This window comes from Oratosquilla oratoria, chromosome 10 (assembly GCF_046742065.1).
Source record: "Oratosquilla oratoria isolate Oo_2021 chromosome 10, ASM4674206v1, whole genome shotgun sequence".
In the NCBI taxonomy this organism is placed as follows: Eukaryota; Metazoa; Arthropoda; class Malacostraca; order Stomatopoda; family Squillidae; genus Oratosquilla; species Oratosquilla oratoria.
In genome coordinates this window covers 64231455-64247839 of record NC_134786.1, presented here as the reverse complement: position 1 = coordinate 64247839, position 16385 = coordinate 64231455, and the positions used below count along the sequence as shown (strand labels likewise).

Here is a 16385-nt window from a genome sequence, read left to right as displayed (position 1 = left end):
ATTTAAAACAAAACATATTAAAACTATTTATTCTTTGAAATGTACATACAATTATATTTGGTCAAACCCCAACCAAATTCATAATTCCATTTCACATTCACCAGAAGGTGCTCAAAGTTGCTGACATTCAGAATGTTCATTATCTACACAAATGTTCATATATTTACTGTTTTGACATTAGGATGAGGGCTTGCCATAGGTCTTTTCCCACCACTCAATATATTCTTTCTTGCGCTGTTCTCGGCGAGCAAAGTAGTCTGGATATGCAGCCTTTTCCATTGGATGCCAGTAGTCTAACACCCAGTCTGGAGCAGCCACTGACCTCTCAAAGGCAACTCCTCCCGGAGAAAGAGGAACTGTAATCATAATACCAATTATATTAGTGGAAGGCACATAAAATAATCATACTAAATAAATCTCTAACATATATAGATGCTCTTACTACCAATCCATTACCCCTGCTTGCTTGTAGAAGACCCATGGTCTCCAGGAAACTAGCCAGCCTCTGGTCGGGACCATGAGTCACTTAGAAGGGTATAATAGCATGAAGTGTTCAGTGTCATCTGTGTGGTGGTTACATCTGGGGAAGTTTGATTCTGTCCTGAGCACAGCTGAGCTAGTGTGACTCTTGCCTGATGTGAGAAGGTTCGCTATGGGACATATATGTGGGAGTTTGTCAGAATACAGAGTTTGGTGGACCTTCTTGAAGAACTTGTTTAGGGTGCGAATATGTTTGTGTGAATGTTTTGTGTGGTGTGAGCAGTAAGCTGTGGTAGATATTTAAGCAGTATCCAACTGGTGTCTTGCATAAAAGGAGAAAAGGTTAGCACTCCCCTTGATAGGGATAGCCAACACACATATTGTCAAACCACAGCTGCTGAGTGGCACCTGAACATTTTTTATGCCAATCCCCCTTACAAGAAGGGAAGTCTTTGGTATATGGATATTATTATTATTACAAAAGCCCTCTGTGAGGAGCACTGTCCTAGCCTCCCGAGGGGGGTGGGGGGTGATGTTAAACCCTATATATATATATATATATTTTTTTTTTTTCCCCCTGTTGGTGGTGCTTGTCAGATGTTGTGTGCATGGTGTGTGTTGTTCAGGGTTCTGGTGTAGAATTGTGTTCCTGTAATTTTCATGTGGTCCTATTGGGAGGGTTTTGGTTTCTGAATGTAGGTGTCCTATTGGGACTGTTTTGGTGAACTCTGTTATTACTCTCAGTGCTCCATTCTGCAATGGTTGTCTGGATTAAGCAGGTTTACCATTATTTCTGGGGTGAAGCTTCTGTTCTGTTATTTTTGAACTACTGTTCCAGTTTGCTCAAGTATGATAATGTTTTTTGCTGCTCACAAAATAGCAAGGAATATCCACTCATTTTGACAACCTAAAATAAATATGGAATGGAAGCCTCCCCTCCAAAATCATCAGTAATACTGCTCATTCTAGACAACCATGAATCAAAGAGATCCAACAGTAAAATTGAATGGCAAATTCCTTTCATAGGAAATAAACATTCAAGGCATCACTTTCAATATTCACATCCTTTATCTCACAAATCAAACACCTGACTGAAAATCAACAAGAAAATACACAAAGTTCAGCAGCAAGCTTTGGTCAGAAGGAATTTAAACTACATTCTCCAGAGCCACACAATTATGCTAACACAGTATGGTTTCCAACAATCAGGAAAACACTGATACTATACAAATTATGCATAACAAAACATTGATAATAACAGAATGTGCACCAAAACTCTAACAGAACATTTGTATACAGAAACCATGTTGCTCTCTCAAAGATCACTTGAAAATTATGGGTATGGTATACAATTCTATGCAAAATTCCTCAACACTATTTGCCTATGTCATTACATGACAAATACAACCAACTGAATGCAAAAACAAAACTACACAAACAGCATACTCAGAGGATTGGAAGAGTGCCTGTATAGTTTCGCATTAAAAGAGAAGGGGACAAATGTGAGTGTAATAGTTTCAGAGGAATCAGTTTGCTGAGTGCAGTTGGGAAGGCTTATAGGAGGCTTTTGATTAAGAGGATTACGAAAGGAACAGTGTGTGTTTAGAGGTAAGAGTTCCATGGATCAGATTTTTGTGGTAAGGCAGATATGTGAGAAAGCTTCTGGAAAAGGTAAGGATTTTTTTTTCTGGGGGTCTTTATGGATTTAGAAAAGGCTATGACTGAGTGGACAGGAGGACACTGTGGGATGTTTTTCAGATATATGGCACTGGGGGTAAGCTGTTAAGGGCAGTCGAGTTCTTACAAGAATATTAGAGCCTGAGATAGAATGGGAATTGGAAAAAGTGAATGGTTTGAGGTAAAGGTGGGACTGCGTCAAGGATGTGCCATGTTGCCATGGCTGTTCAATATGTATATGGATGGGGTGGTGCAGAAGGTAGAGGTGAAGGTAATGGGCAGGGAACTGGAGATGGTTAAAGAAAACGGACAAAAGTGGGAGGTGAGCCAGTTGTTGTTTGTTGATGACACTGTGCTTGTGGCAGGGTCAGATGGGGGGATTAAGGGAGTTAGTGCCACAGTTTGTGATAGGAGGAAGTTGAAGAATGTGTGTAAAAGCAAGGTGATGAGATGTACAAGGGTTGAAGATGGTAGGGAGTTGGAAGAAAGTCAAAAAGAGAAGCTGAATGGATGCAAAGGGGAGAAGGGGTGATTGTGCTGACGGCATTGTATGGGTCAAAGACTTGGAATTTAAGAGAGGCAGAGAGTAAAAGTTTAAACATGTTTGAGTTGAAATTACTGAGAAGTATGGTAAAGGTTACTAGGTTGGATAGAGTGAGAAACGAGAAGGTGAGGAGGAAAGCAGAAGTGGAAAAAGAGATGGCAGATTGGGCTGATGAAAGATTATTGGGATGGTTTGGACACATGGAAAGAATGAATGATAAAAGACTGAAAGATTAGTAAATAAGGTGTGGAAGGAAGAGGTGATGGGAGTCAACTTGGGGGGACAACCAAGGATGAGATGGAAGGATGGGGTGAAGGGGGCATTGAGAAAGAGGGGAATATTTGTTGGGCAAGGAAAGGAGAAGGCAGGAGACAAGGATGAGTGGAGAGTGGCTTATGATATTTTGATGCAGCCTGAAGGGATTTCTCCATCTTCTCTTTTTCTGCATGAGGGGACAGAGAGGGGGGGATGCTAATTAAGTGAAGCAGCCTTGCTATAGATTTATCATCTTGCTACATTGCTTCTGACCCAGGTCAGTGGGCAGGATACTGGGATGACCAATCATACATGAGGTGCAAAAATAAGAGGAGGAAAGGGTGGTGGCTGGGAGTGGAATGGGTGGGAGTAGGTACATGCTTTTAACTTGGCTACCTCCCTTATAAGGGGGGAAAAGCTCTTGATAGATAGATAGACCACACATTACATCCACACAAAGACAAATTCACTGAGATCACAAAACAAGCACTCCTACACTGTCCACTAAACATGCTAATCTTTTAATTCCCTCCAGACATGATCAATGCTTTGAGCTTTGCTAGATGGAAACCCTTGCCCACAATGGCTAGTAACATTCCTAAGGCCCTCCCACAGATCTCTCTGGGAAGAAAATTTGAACCACTGCCTGTGTGGTATTAGTGAGAGACTTCCTATGACACCAGCTAAAAGTGGTAGGAGTTGGGGAGCAGTCATTTTTTGTCAGCTCTCCATGTGTGAAAAGGTGTAAGAAATACAGTTAATGTTAAAAATGAAATATCTTGGGCCCCAGTCCTGAGGCCGAATGTCAGCCTCCTAAAGCTGGAGGTGAGAGGGAGGTCAGACTTTGAGAATGGGCAGCTTCGCTGTCCATATTGCTGGACCACCACAACCAGGTGCTGATCATTTACTCCCCCCTCCCACAACACATGCACGCACACCACTCCCTCCACACATTAACTGAAGAAAAATCCCTCCTAAGAGAAACAAGAACCATACTAGTACTACTGTGTTCAGATCACCATCCACCACTGAAACAACACAAACACAAAAGAGGCTTGGCCACAGGAACTGCCCCAAATGCAACCACCACACAAAAGGACACTGAACATCTAATCTTACACTGCCCCACTATAGCCATGGCCAAAGGCACAATATCTGGGCGATTTATGGTCCAATTTTGTGGCTGTTGACTATTACCTGGGAACTGTGGGTCTTCAGCAAGAGAGACCTGGGGCAACAGACTGAATGACTGATCTTGTTTTCTCTGCACTGTACAGTCAGCACCACCAGAATTGGCCCAGCATGTCTTGTGCCAATTCTGGTGAGGAAGAGACCACCCACTAAAACAGTGGTTCAAATATGTCTGGAAAATTGGCGTGTACAGGCTAGTTAGACTGATGACATCATGCAGCCTTGAATAGATCAGTTACTGCTGGCTTCTGTGGTGGAAAGATGTATTTTGCTCTTCTCTGCAAATCATGTTTTTTTCTCCCTTATCCCTTTGCACTATTGTGTTCATCATTGAGCAATGGGTTTAGTAAAGGACTTGAAGAAAGACCAATTGGCAAGTATTGCTGCCCTGATAATATGAGGAAAGTTTAAAAAAAAAATTCAAGATTTGGTATTCCACTGTGTTCTGTGCAGAGGTGGACCAAGTGTTGTAGTGACACTGGCAGCACTGACCCAGAGCTTCTAAGAAAAAGACCAGGAGGAGCTCTAAGACTATGCCCAGGACCTCGAAGGTCTTGCAGTGCCTTGTTAACATGGAATCTCACATTTCTGCTAAAGAATTAATACACAAGAACCCTCAACAGCTGGCCAATGTGTCTCTGAGCACAGTGCAGCAGCATCTCCATGATGACCTTGGGTATAAGTACTGCAAACCCCAAAGAAAAATTATTATTACATGCAGACAAAAGAACCAAATTATTCTTTGCCTGGGATCAGGACAAGTGGAAGAAAGTGTAGTCCAATGAGGCCACCTTTACCATCAGTAGCATCCAAGGAGGTCAAGATCCCCTACACCCCCAGGTACAGTGAAGGACTGTCAAACACCCTGATTCAGCCATGGTATGGGATGCTTTTGGGTACCATTGTTGGAAAGCTGATGGTCTTACCAAAGAATGTTACAGTCAACAAGGAGATGACAGAACATTGTGAGAACTGCTTCGATATCTGTTCAATACAAGTCAAATACTCGTGGGCAGTATTAGCTGCTTGATATACGATCATTCGATGATGCATCACAATACTGGTGTTATAAAATATAAAGTTACAGCTGTATTACTCATTCTCTTTCACTCTGAATAATAATAACTGTAGAAAATATGATCAAGCCTGTTCACAGAATATGGGGGTCACTGTTATAACTACAAAATAAAAATAATGAAGGTGCCAACGCTGGCATCCTCATATACCCATTCGTGCCTCATGATGCCTATGTAGGCGTCATCATATGGAAGGGGTTAATGCGAAGTGTACCAGCAGGACGGGGCACCTGCTCACACAGCAAAATTGGTAACTGGTTCACTAGATTGTGTGGGAATCATATATATAAAGGATTGGCCAGGTAACAGTCCTGACTTTTCTCTAAATTTGTGGGCTTTGATAAAAGCCCAGTTGAGGAAGCATGACACATCAAATGTGCCAAAACTTTCTGCCACTCTTCAAAACATCTGTGCTAACTTCTCTCCATCCATTCCCCAAAACCTCGTCCTCTCCATTTCCCATCACCTCAGGTCTTGCTTGAAGAATAGGAGAGGATACACCAAATACTAAAAGTTAGAGAGTACCTAATATAAAGTCTATCCTTGTTATTCTGTGCATAAATATGATGTGACGAAGGTAAAAAATGATGTGTACCAATTCTGATGGTACCGGTATAACAGATGTGAAAAAATGTATTTTTCTATACTATGTTTAAATACTTAGAATAGCTCAGAAGGCAATACAGAGCAAGCTGGAATAATACATGAATTTCAATAAAGTAAGGAAGCTCACTGGCTGACCGGATTAGGGCAACATTACTTGCGACGAAGGTCGAGGTGAGGGTGGTTGGAATCCTGCCACCGGCGAAGTTGAACCAAGGGCATGGTTCATTAAATTCCATGCTACAAAGCTCTCTGTGAGGGGCATCGTCCTAGCCTCCCGATAGGAGGGAGTGTGTGACATTAAACCATATGATCATGTATAAATTTGAAAATAGGTATGACAACTGGAAAGTATGATACTGGACCCAACAATCATTGTTCCTTTCCTGTATAATACATACATACATATACCAATGGCTATTTCCTCTTTAAGGAGGTAGCCAAAAAACAAAGGCATAAAATCCACCCCCACCCATTCCTTCTCCACTCCCATTCACCCACCCTCCCTCCCTCTTATCATGGCTCCTCCTGGATGATGGGTCATACCTGCATCTCACCCACCGCCCTGGGTCAGAAGCAGTGTAGCAAGACAGCACATCCACAGCAAGACCACTTCATTTAATCAGTGCCCACCCCCCTCTGTCACCTCATGTAGAAAAAGAGAAGACGGGGAGAAATCCCTTCAGGCTGCATCAAAATATCATTCATAATACTCACTCACCTCCCCCATCCCCAATTCACTCCCATGCATCACAGCATCATCCATACACAACCATTCTCCCCTCACCCTTATCTTGTCTTCTCTCTTCCTTCCTCAACAGACATTCTCCTCTTTCCCAATGCCCCTTTTACACATCCATCCATCTAATCCTTGATCACCCCCTCATGTTCACTCCTTCCACACCTCTTTTACTAATTTTTCTTCACTCATTCTTTCTGTGTCCAAACCATCCCAATATTCATTCATCAATCACATCTCCCAACTCCCTTTTCACCCCCTCTCTCCTCTTCACCTCCTTGTTTCTCACTCTATCCAGCCCAGTAACCCCTATCACACTTCTCAGGCTGTATAATACAATTAGGTAAATATATTACTGTGTAAAACCCAAACCCAGTCACAAATATCTTACAGTATGATACTTACACTTCTTAGGCTGGTAGTGTTGTTTCTCAAAGAGCTCCTGTTCACCCTTTTCAAGAAGCTGCTGAGCAATACGAAGATCCTTCACATCTTTGTTCTTATCAAACTCTGCCCGCAGCAGTGTTGCTCGGTAACGATATGCTGGCCTGAAAACAAACTAAAAGTCAGTAGGGGCTCATTCCACTTTATTTACAACTAATATAGAGTACAAAGCATATGACCTATACTATTTTTAACTTAAGATACCGGTAGTAATGCATGTGGATGTCAGGAACAGAAAACAAATGGCCTGTGGCAAATGTTTGGCCACATCAGGATTGTGTCATGTCACCATGTTTGTTCAAAGCATACATGGAGTACTAAGGGAAGTAAATAAAAGAGTGCTAGGCAGTAGTATAGAATTCATGGGTGAGACTGAAAATGCATGAAAAGTGAACCTTTTATAGTGACCTGCACTTGTGACTGGTTCTGAAGAGGCTAAATCTGTTGGTGACAATTTTGAAGGGTATGTAAGAGAAGTTTTGAGTAAACGTGGCAAAAGTTCATGATGTGATGCACAAAGAATGAAAATGGCAACAGGTTGTATGTGACTGTGATGGGCGAGAGGAGCAAGTGACGAGTCTTAAGCATCTGAGGTCGTGTGGCAGTGAATGGAGAGGAAATTGTTAAGATTAATTATAGAATAACGGAGTTAAGTGTCTGGGTGGAATAATAACTGGGGTAGTAGTAGTTTTTAAAAACCCCAGCCAATATTTGGTCAAAATTATCCTATTCTAACTATCCCAAGTGTTTGGTAATTGACAAAAGGAAAGTGTATAATATTTTATCATACCTACTTACCATGGGCTTCTTCCCCCGTATTAAGGAGGTAGCCAAGTCAAAGGCTTGGACTCTCATCTACCACCCTTGTTTCCTTCTCATCTTAGCTCCATGAGGAGCTAAGATGAGAGGGAAAAAAAAGGGTGGTGGATAGGAGTGGAATGAGTGGGAGTGGGTGCATGCCTTTGATTTGGCTGCCTTCCTTATGATGGGGAGCCCTTGATATATTTAGACAAATATTTTTAGTACAGGTATTACTAAGGATGCTCACACCTACGTGATATATCAATGCAAAAATAAATATAAATTTGGTAAATTAAAATACGTCAACATATGTTTATCTTGGCAGGAGAAAAAAGAGCTAAAAGCAATTCATTACCAGAGCTACAATGCAAGTTTCGAGCTGTCATGTTTGCGTTGTCTGTCCAGTCCCATACAATCATACGATTCCCTGAGGACAACAACCCTGTTGACTTCTAGGGATGCTAAATGCATACCCCATTGGAGGTCAGGTTAGTAAGACTAGACCAATATATTAGATTTCCGTTAGCTCATCTTCCACAACAAAAACAAACATTGCATCTTGAAGCTCACCGATCTCTGAGCTGTCACTATTGCATCAGTTTTAGCAACTTTATTTTGTTATTAATTTCCCCACACAAAAATGTATATTACATTGACATATTATAGTTTAAAAACTTAATATTTAATTTTCTATTCCTATATCATTTGGGTGAACACTTCTTTGGATTTACCAATTTTTTTTCCTGACAATGATAGTTTAGCCATTTTGGTAAATATATAATGTGGAGAAGGGTTGTGTATAGATGAAGCTGTGATGCATGAAGGGGAGTGGGTGGGGGATGGGGGGTGAGGAAGTATGTATGAGAAAAAATTTGACGCAGCCCAAAGGGATTTCTCCCCATCTTCTCCTTTTCTGCATGAGGGGATGGAGAGGGGGGTTGCCGAATTTATGAAGCAGCCTTGCTGTGGATGTGCTGTGTCTTGCGACACTGCTTCTGACCCAGGGCAGTGGACAGGATGCAGGGATGACCCGTCATCCAGGAGGTGCTAAGATAGGAGGGAGGGAGGAGGGTGGAGGGGAGTGGAATATATGGGAAATGAAATGGGTGGGAGTGATTTCTATGCCTTTTTCTTTTTAGCTACCCCCCCTGTGTAAGGAGGAAAAAACCTTTGGTATATGTATGTATGTATGGTAAATATTAAGCAGCTAAATTTTAAAGAGGAATATGTTCTGTTTCCTTAGCCTTTCTTTATCCAACTGTCCTTTCAGCTCCAGAAGTATCCCTGCCATGCACCAGTGAGCTTCAACATCTTTTATGAGGTATGTCATCCATACCCAATTGATGTATCCTAGTGTAAGCCAAACTTGGCTAGTGAAGAAGCTTGAATATAATGACATCCAGATACAGTAAATGCTGAATAACCAAGCCATCAAATAATTTAGCTCTACTGATTTTGTCATATACTCACAGCAAAGGAGATGGGAAATCTGAAAGGTCCTGGAGCAAAAAGTGCCTGACCCTATAGCCTAAAAACTCCTGCAGCCCACAATGAAAGAAGAGGATGCAAGTGCAACAGAAGGAGTGGTATATTTTTAGAAGTGCACACCTATGCGGTATAGCATTAGAAAATTAAATAATAATTTTGTAAATTATAATACATCAATTCAATATTTTTCTTGGTGGAAATCAATATCAGAAAACGTTGCTAAAACATATACAGAAATTATGACAACCCTGATGACCTTAGAATTACAGGTAACGCAATACTAAATGCAGGTTAGGTTAGGTAGGTATGTTAGGTTGGTAGGTTAGGTTAGAATAGACAAATTTATCATACTTTAATTTCTTCAGTCTCCACCTCAACCAAAATGGCTACTTTGTTTGTTTATAGCTTTTAGCAACCTTTTTTATTATCAATTTCCTCCAAAAATAACATATATTACATTGATGTATTATGATTTACAAAATTAGTTTAATTTTCCATTGTTGTATTGCATAGGTATGCACTTTAAAAATTTACTGAAGGAGCATATAATCCAAAGCCCCACCAAGAGTCAACACCCTACTGGTGTCCAATCTGGTACATGATCATGATGGGTTTAAAATCTTTAATGCAATGTCTGAAAATGTGAAGAACATCACTGGTTGCCTAGTGGACAAATTCAAAACTAGACTGGACAAGTTCCTAAAATCTGTGAAAGACGAGCCCCCAGTACCAGGGCACACCAATAGGTGTAGGACCTTTAACAATAACACCGTACCAGATCAATTTAAGTGGACATTTTGTACATACACCAGATCTGGCAGCAGCTGTGGACCACACACCTGCAAGGAAGGACCTCACGACACCAACAAGCAAATCGAACAAGTAAATGCATGTTTGACGAACGTTTGCATATAATCAATCTCTATGCCCAAATGTTTCTCACTATTCATATGATGAACTCTTCCCTCTAAGAATGCACCAAGTCCTTTAAAAAATAACCTAATCCAAAATTACATAACTGATGAGCAATCAAATACCAGATTTTCAAAACCGAGGGACCTAGACATGTTGGTACTTCACGAGTATACTGGTCCCATCCAGCTATACAATTTCTCCTCCACGTCTCCCCTACTTAAAAACTGCATAATAAATTACCAATGACCTATTTTCTTTGAGTCTGAAAATAGAAGGGATTGTTTTTCAACTTTGTGGAACCTCTGGGGCAAGAATATTGAGGACACTATCTTTAACCACTACCCACGAAAATGTAAATACCCTCATCTAACTCTGCAACATTCTATAAATACACATCTATGCAATGATGGTTCAATATTTCACAATATTATTCTGCCTATATATAAACAGATTTAGCCGTCCTGGACTACTGGCGCCGGTACTACTAATATAGGTCACCACCAAAGTTCCCATTCCTATTATTCAAAGGCAACACTCACTACATACCTTCGGTCATACCATGACTCTAAATTTCGTAATGCTCTTTTGTAGAAGGAACAAACTTTCCGACTATGGCTCAGGATCTCCGTCTGCAGGTACGACATTTTGCTGATGTCCGAATGCAGGAATTGTTACAGATAAAAACTAGGGGATCCAACTAGAAAATTATCAAATATTTAACTTTTTAAGAATTAAATATATTTAATTTATTTAATTGATTACATTTTCATACACCACAAAAATACTAGAAGTTCATTAATTTATTAAAGCCATAACAATAAACTCGGACAAACTTGCAGACAACAACAAAGAAATTGGTTCTTGCGTCATTATATACTTATTTTGTATTGCTAAAACAAATGTTACAAATAAGTAATTAAATTCATTATCATATCTTTACAGAAAATTTACACGATAAAAATATGACTGTCTTGTTCTTTTTGTCTTTCATTGGCAGTTCGATTTTCTGTGTTTTTACAAATATAGTAAGGTTTTCGCTGGAAGGTTGCCACCACTGATTTCTAGAAATTAGTGGTTGGTACATTTGTTTTTTCATATGAATATTCCGAATAATTGTACAAACCAACTAGGGCACTATGAAGTGTAATGATGCAAATAAATACCAGTTTTGTGTACGTGCACGTTTACTTGTTCGTGTAAACGAAAAAGAAAACAATATATAATCATCAGTATCATCATCACCATCATCAATTGGGGGCATACGCCAGGGAGCGCGTTGCTTCACTCGCACGTCGGAGCCAGACCCCTTGGTCTCTCTGAGCAAGCTCCCATGTAGATACCCTTCCCACCTCAAAACAACTCTCGACAACTTGCCTCAGCCATGAATTCTATGGAGGTCCACTTCGTCTCTTTCAACGTGGGTTATGTCTTATGGAGACAACCTTGTGAGTAGAATCAATATGAGGGAAACGTGCCACATGCCCATATAGCCGGATTTGACGTTCACGAACTATGCTGGTGGCCTAGACTAAGTCTCACAGTACAGTCTCTGGTTTGATATGAAGTAATTCCAGACATCCAGACATCGAGACGCCTCTTCAAGTCAGCATTCAATGTTCATGTCTCACAAAATACAGTAAGACAGGGATCACAGGCGACTGATTTGAATCTTAGTCCTCTTGCATAAAGAACGACAACGCCATATACTTTGGTCGAGCGAGTCCATAACACCACGGGCAATGCCAATCCTTCGAAGTACTTCCTTCTTGACATGACCCACCACTGCCCAAGCCCCCTCCCTGTGCAGTGACTCAAGAGCTGCAACCAAGACCTCAAACGACTCCGTAAAAAAGGACAGCATTATCAGTAAATACAAGGTCAGTGACCTTTGTGTTGCCAATAGGTGCTCCGCTGTAATATTGATCAACAACTCTACCCAATACCCAGTCCATGTAGGTGCTGAAAAGTATTAGGGCGAGGTCACGCCCTTGCTTCACTACTGGTGAATCGTGTCAGGTAAGGTGTACTGTCCTTCTACTGGTACCATGTAACCCAGTACTATCTGCTGCATGGCCAGATTGTCGGCGACTAAACTATAAAAAGGAAAGATCATCTTTGAGTCAATGGCCATCCATCCCCGTTATGGGTCACTAAGCCACGTGTTTGCCGTGCATGGCATCCCAGTAGAGCATGGAGACGGGAGTCCTGGAGTCTGAGTGATGTCCCAGGGCCGTGGTTACACTGAGGTGTCCCCCTGGGACTAGCAACACGACTCTATGGTCCTCTAACCAGATCAGGACGGGTGGTCCCACCTGGCTCGGAGAGGCAAATCGGCTGGGCTGATTGACATGAATCTCCGGGTTAGGCACGCCACAAGTCGATCAGCCACCACCTAGCTACGTATACTCTTTCATGACCCCTGAGACTATTGGGGTACTATACATACCTAGTCTCCCCTCGTGGGGTTCGGTGGTGGGGGCGTGGGAGAGGGAATCACAGGTTGTTCATGGCAACATACTAGATGTATATGGTGGAGATGGGCTTGCAACTTTGTGAGGTCGTGTAAATCATAGAATGCTATGGAAGAGGCCTTTGTTCAGCAGTAGACTCAAGATGGCTGGTTTGATTCACTGATTGATATGTATGCTAATAAGAAACTAGTAATTTGTGTTCAGTTATGCAAGAGTGATCACTGGAAAGAAAACTTTTGCAATGAAAATGTGAAAATCTAAAGGTGGCGGCACACTGGGCAGTTCTCAATAGCATACTACTTGCTTTTGCTACTTAGTTTGATTTCTTGTATCCAAAGTGAGTAGCATGCTACTGACTGTTGCAGCTAGAAAAAGTGGATAACTTGCTGGGAATAACCAACAAGTTTTGCTACTCATATATTTATATATATATATATATATATATATATATATATATATATATATATATATATATATATATATATATATATATATATATATACACGCACACATAATTCACAAAATTTGCGCAGGGGAACGATGAAACCATTTCAATCAATCGCCTAACTGTCGTTCAGGACTAACACATTTGTTCTGGGTTCCGCTGAGGGATTTAATGCAATGAAACGAATACTCCCGCGCATTGAAAAGGTTCAAAATAAGTGCAAGGCAGGTCAGCTCCTTCAACACGATTAAGTTTATAGATTGATGCTCCTGCTGGTCCAAGGTAGAGTGGAATCTTAATTTTGAATCTAAGTTACCGACAAGTTTCGTTTATTTCTATAACGTCCTTTTAAAGTATTAAACACTCGTATTTTTTCTCGCGTAAGGCGTTATTCCTCTTTATTCCAGCTACCATTGACAACTGTTGACCATTGACTACCATTGATAGGAGTTACTAGGCTGGATAGAGTGAGAAATGAGGAGGTGAGGAGGAAAACAGGGGTGGAAAGGGAGTTGGGAGATAGGGTTGATGAAAGAGTATTGGGATGGTTTGGACACATCAAAAGAATTAATGAAGAAAGACTAGTAAAAGAGGTGTGGATGGCAGAGGTGGAAGGAGTGAACATGAGGGGGCGACCTAGGATGAGATGGATGGATAGTGTAAAAGGGGCATTGGGAAAGAGGGGAATGTCTATTGAGGAAGGACGGGAGAGGACAGATGAAAGGGGTGTATGGAGAATGGTTGTGTATGGATAATACTGTGATGCATGAAGGAGAGTGGGTGGAGGATGGGGGGTGAGGGAGTATGTGTGGAAAATAAATTGACGTACCCCAAAGGGATTTCTCCCTGCCTTTCTCCTTTTCTGCATAAGAGGACGGAGAGGGAGGTCGCCGATTTAATGAAGCGGCCTTGCTGTGGATGTGCTGTGTCTTGCGACACTGCTTCTGACCCAGGGCAGTGGGCGAGATGCAGGGATGACCAGTCATCCAGGAGGTGCCAAGATAAGAGGGAGGGAAGGGGGTGGATGGGAGTGGGGTATGTTGAGAATGGAATGGGTGGGAGTGGATTTTTTTTTTTCTCTACCTCCTTTGAAAGTGGGAAAAAGCCTTTGGTACATGTATGTATGCACCACTGACTTCATTCAACTTCGGTAGGAAAAGGGATGATAGAAATATTGTGCTTGTCAATTTCTGTTAGAGCGCACATGTGGATATATGTATTTGTGTTTACCTAACTGTAATATGTATAGGAATAGGACTACTGCTTCTAAGATCACGTACTTATGTTTTCATCTTTAGACTTTGCTGTGGTCATATACATTATTTGTCACTTTTAGTCATAAATAAATGCTCCTGGCAACCAGTATGTACCCTGCATAATTTTTTCTTTATTTTTACAGCTTTTTAACACAGACACTTATATTTAGAGCATGTATCTTTTTCACTGTGAGTTCATTCCACCTTTCAATTGTTTTCATTAGTAAGTGGATTTTTTTTTTTAACCTTCGTGTCGTCTTGTGACAACGGACGTAAGCGTACTTGTCTATGAATTCCTTTCCTTTGAGCATTAACATAAGGTATATATAGAATTATAAAATAGTCTTTTTTTCCCTTTCCTTCATAAATGTAAAACCAAGGATTTCCACCTCTTCGCATGATTGCCCAAGTAGATCTGAAAGCCTTCGGGTATTTATTATATTTTATCATCGACATTAATTCAACACACCCTCCTTACTGGCAAGAATCGAGTAGGGGAGCCATTTTATCGACATTCGTTCGACCAGTAGAGGTGTTTATCAAACAGGGATCCGCAAGACGGGGAATCCAACATGTTACAGTTAAAATTGCCATGCCACATTTGTTGTAATAATTCATGATTACACAATGTATCTTAATCGAGATGAATTTTGTTTGTTTTCTTTTAACTCTGACCGTTTGAGCTAACCCGGTATGAAGTATCGTATGCATTTTTGGGATTCACGTTGTTTGGTCTTGTTTATCTTTGTACCTGGGCTACGTCTAACCTTTAACTAGTCGTAGATGATCCCGGGTTACTTTCATCCTTAGGCTGCGTTTACACCAAGTGAATCGAATCGATTCAATTCATGAAGAATCAACACGATTCATGAATCGTGTTGATTCGCCACACTAGTTTCAATGTAACCGTTTACACCAGGCGAATCGAGTCAATTGATTCGCCTGGTGTAAACAGTTACATTGAAACTAGTGTGGCGAACCAGTGTTGATTCTTCATGAATTGAATCGATTCGCTTGGTGTAAACACAGCCTTTTTCTTGTTTCCTAACAAGACGTTACTATATAGACAAATGGTTCCTAAACTATCTTATATGACGCCCCCCACTCACCTTTTTATTTATTTATATGAAATAATATTTCTATATTTTCACTTATGTATTAATAGAAAACGGGATGGGGTACTGATGGAATAATTTGTACGTTGTAAAGGCAAATACTTGTTCTAAGAATGATTTCATTGTTATTATTTTTGGAACAGATGACTTCACACGCCCCATCATATATCCTCCTCACTCCTCTCTTAAGGGGGGGGGGGGAGTTCGCCCGAACTAGTTTGGGAAGCACTGATGCAGGGCCCTCACATGGGGGGGAGGGGGGCATATGCCCTGAGGCACCACATTTAGAGGGGCGGCAATTCTAGTCTGAACATACCGCCCACAAGGCATACAAAATAAATATAAAAAGGTCAAAGGAGCCTGAATATTTTATCGTAATATACGAATTTTGCGTTAGAATCAACAGAATGTGAAATATTTTCCCTTATTCTTTCTGCAATAGGGACATTGAATATATCTTTTTTAATCAGTCTGATTATTTCGCAAGCCGATAGCTAAAACAGGTTGTAAGGAATGGTGGAGATGGGAAGTGTTGATGGGGGCGGGGGCGGCATTTAGGCTCTTTACTGATGTAGACAGTGAAAGTATAGCTCAGTGGTTCTCAAGCTGTGGGTCATGAACCAATAGGGAACCAAACAGTTTCATAAGTGAGACAAAAAAAACAACAACAACGAAAACTAGTGGCACTTAGTGGATACTTAGTGATTATATTCAGTGTTGAAGTGATCTAAAAGACTTGGAAACAGCAAAACATGAGTGTGGAGCATGAGAATATATGTTGAGAACCCCTGGTATAGATGGTGTTTGGTAACTGTACTGCCAACATCAGTGGAGGCCGCAAATGGAAACGTCGGACAAAACTGGTTTTGGTCAATCAAACGAGTA

General features: G+C 41.0%; 1 protein-coding gene and 1 non-coding gene across 2 annotated transcripts; one reads left to right on the top strand and one right to left on the bottom strand.

Moving 5' to 3' along the window:
- Nucleotides 1-15: 15 nt before the first annotated feature.
- ND-B22 (NADH dehydrogenase (ubiquinone) B22 subunit) lies at nucleotides 16-10911 on the bottom strand. The gene is made up of 3 exons (XM_076192009.1): nucleotides 10760-10911; nucleotides 6971-7113; nucleotides 16-356 (listed from the first exon to the last, which is right to left on the bottom strand). Exons 1-3 carry the CDS (start codon nucleotides 10855-10857, stop codon nucleotides 178-180), a joined length of 420 nt encoding a protein of 139 aa, XP_076048124.1. The 5' UTR covers nucleotides 10858-10911; the 3' UTR covers nucleotides 16-177.
- Nucleotides 801-903, top strand: LOC143029339 (U6atac minor spliceosomal RNA). Its single transcript, XR_012966834.1, has one exon. It is a non-coding gene; the product is annotated as a U6atac minor spliceosomal RNA (small nuclear RNA).
- Nucleotides 10912-16385: the final 5474 nt, after the last annotated feature.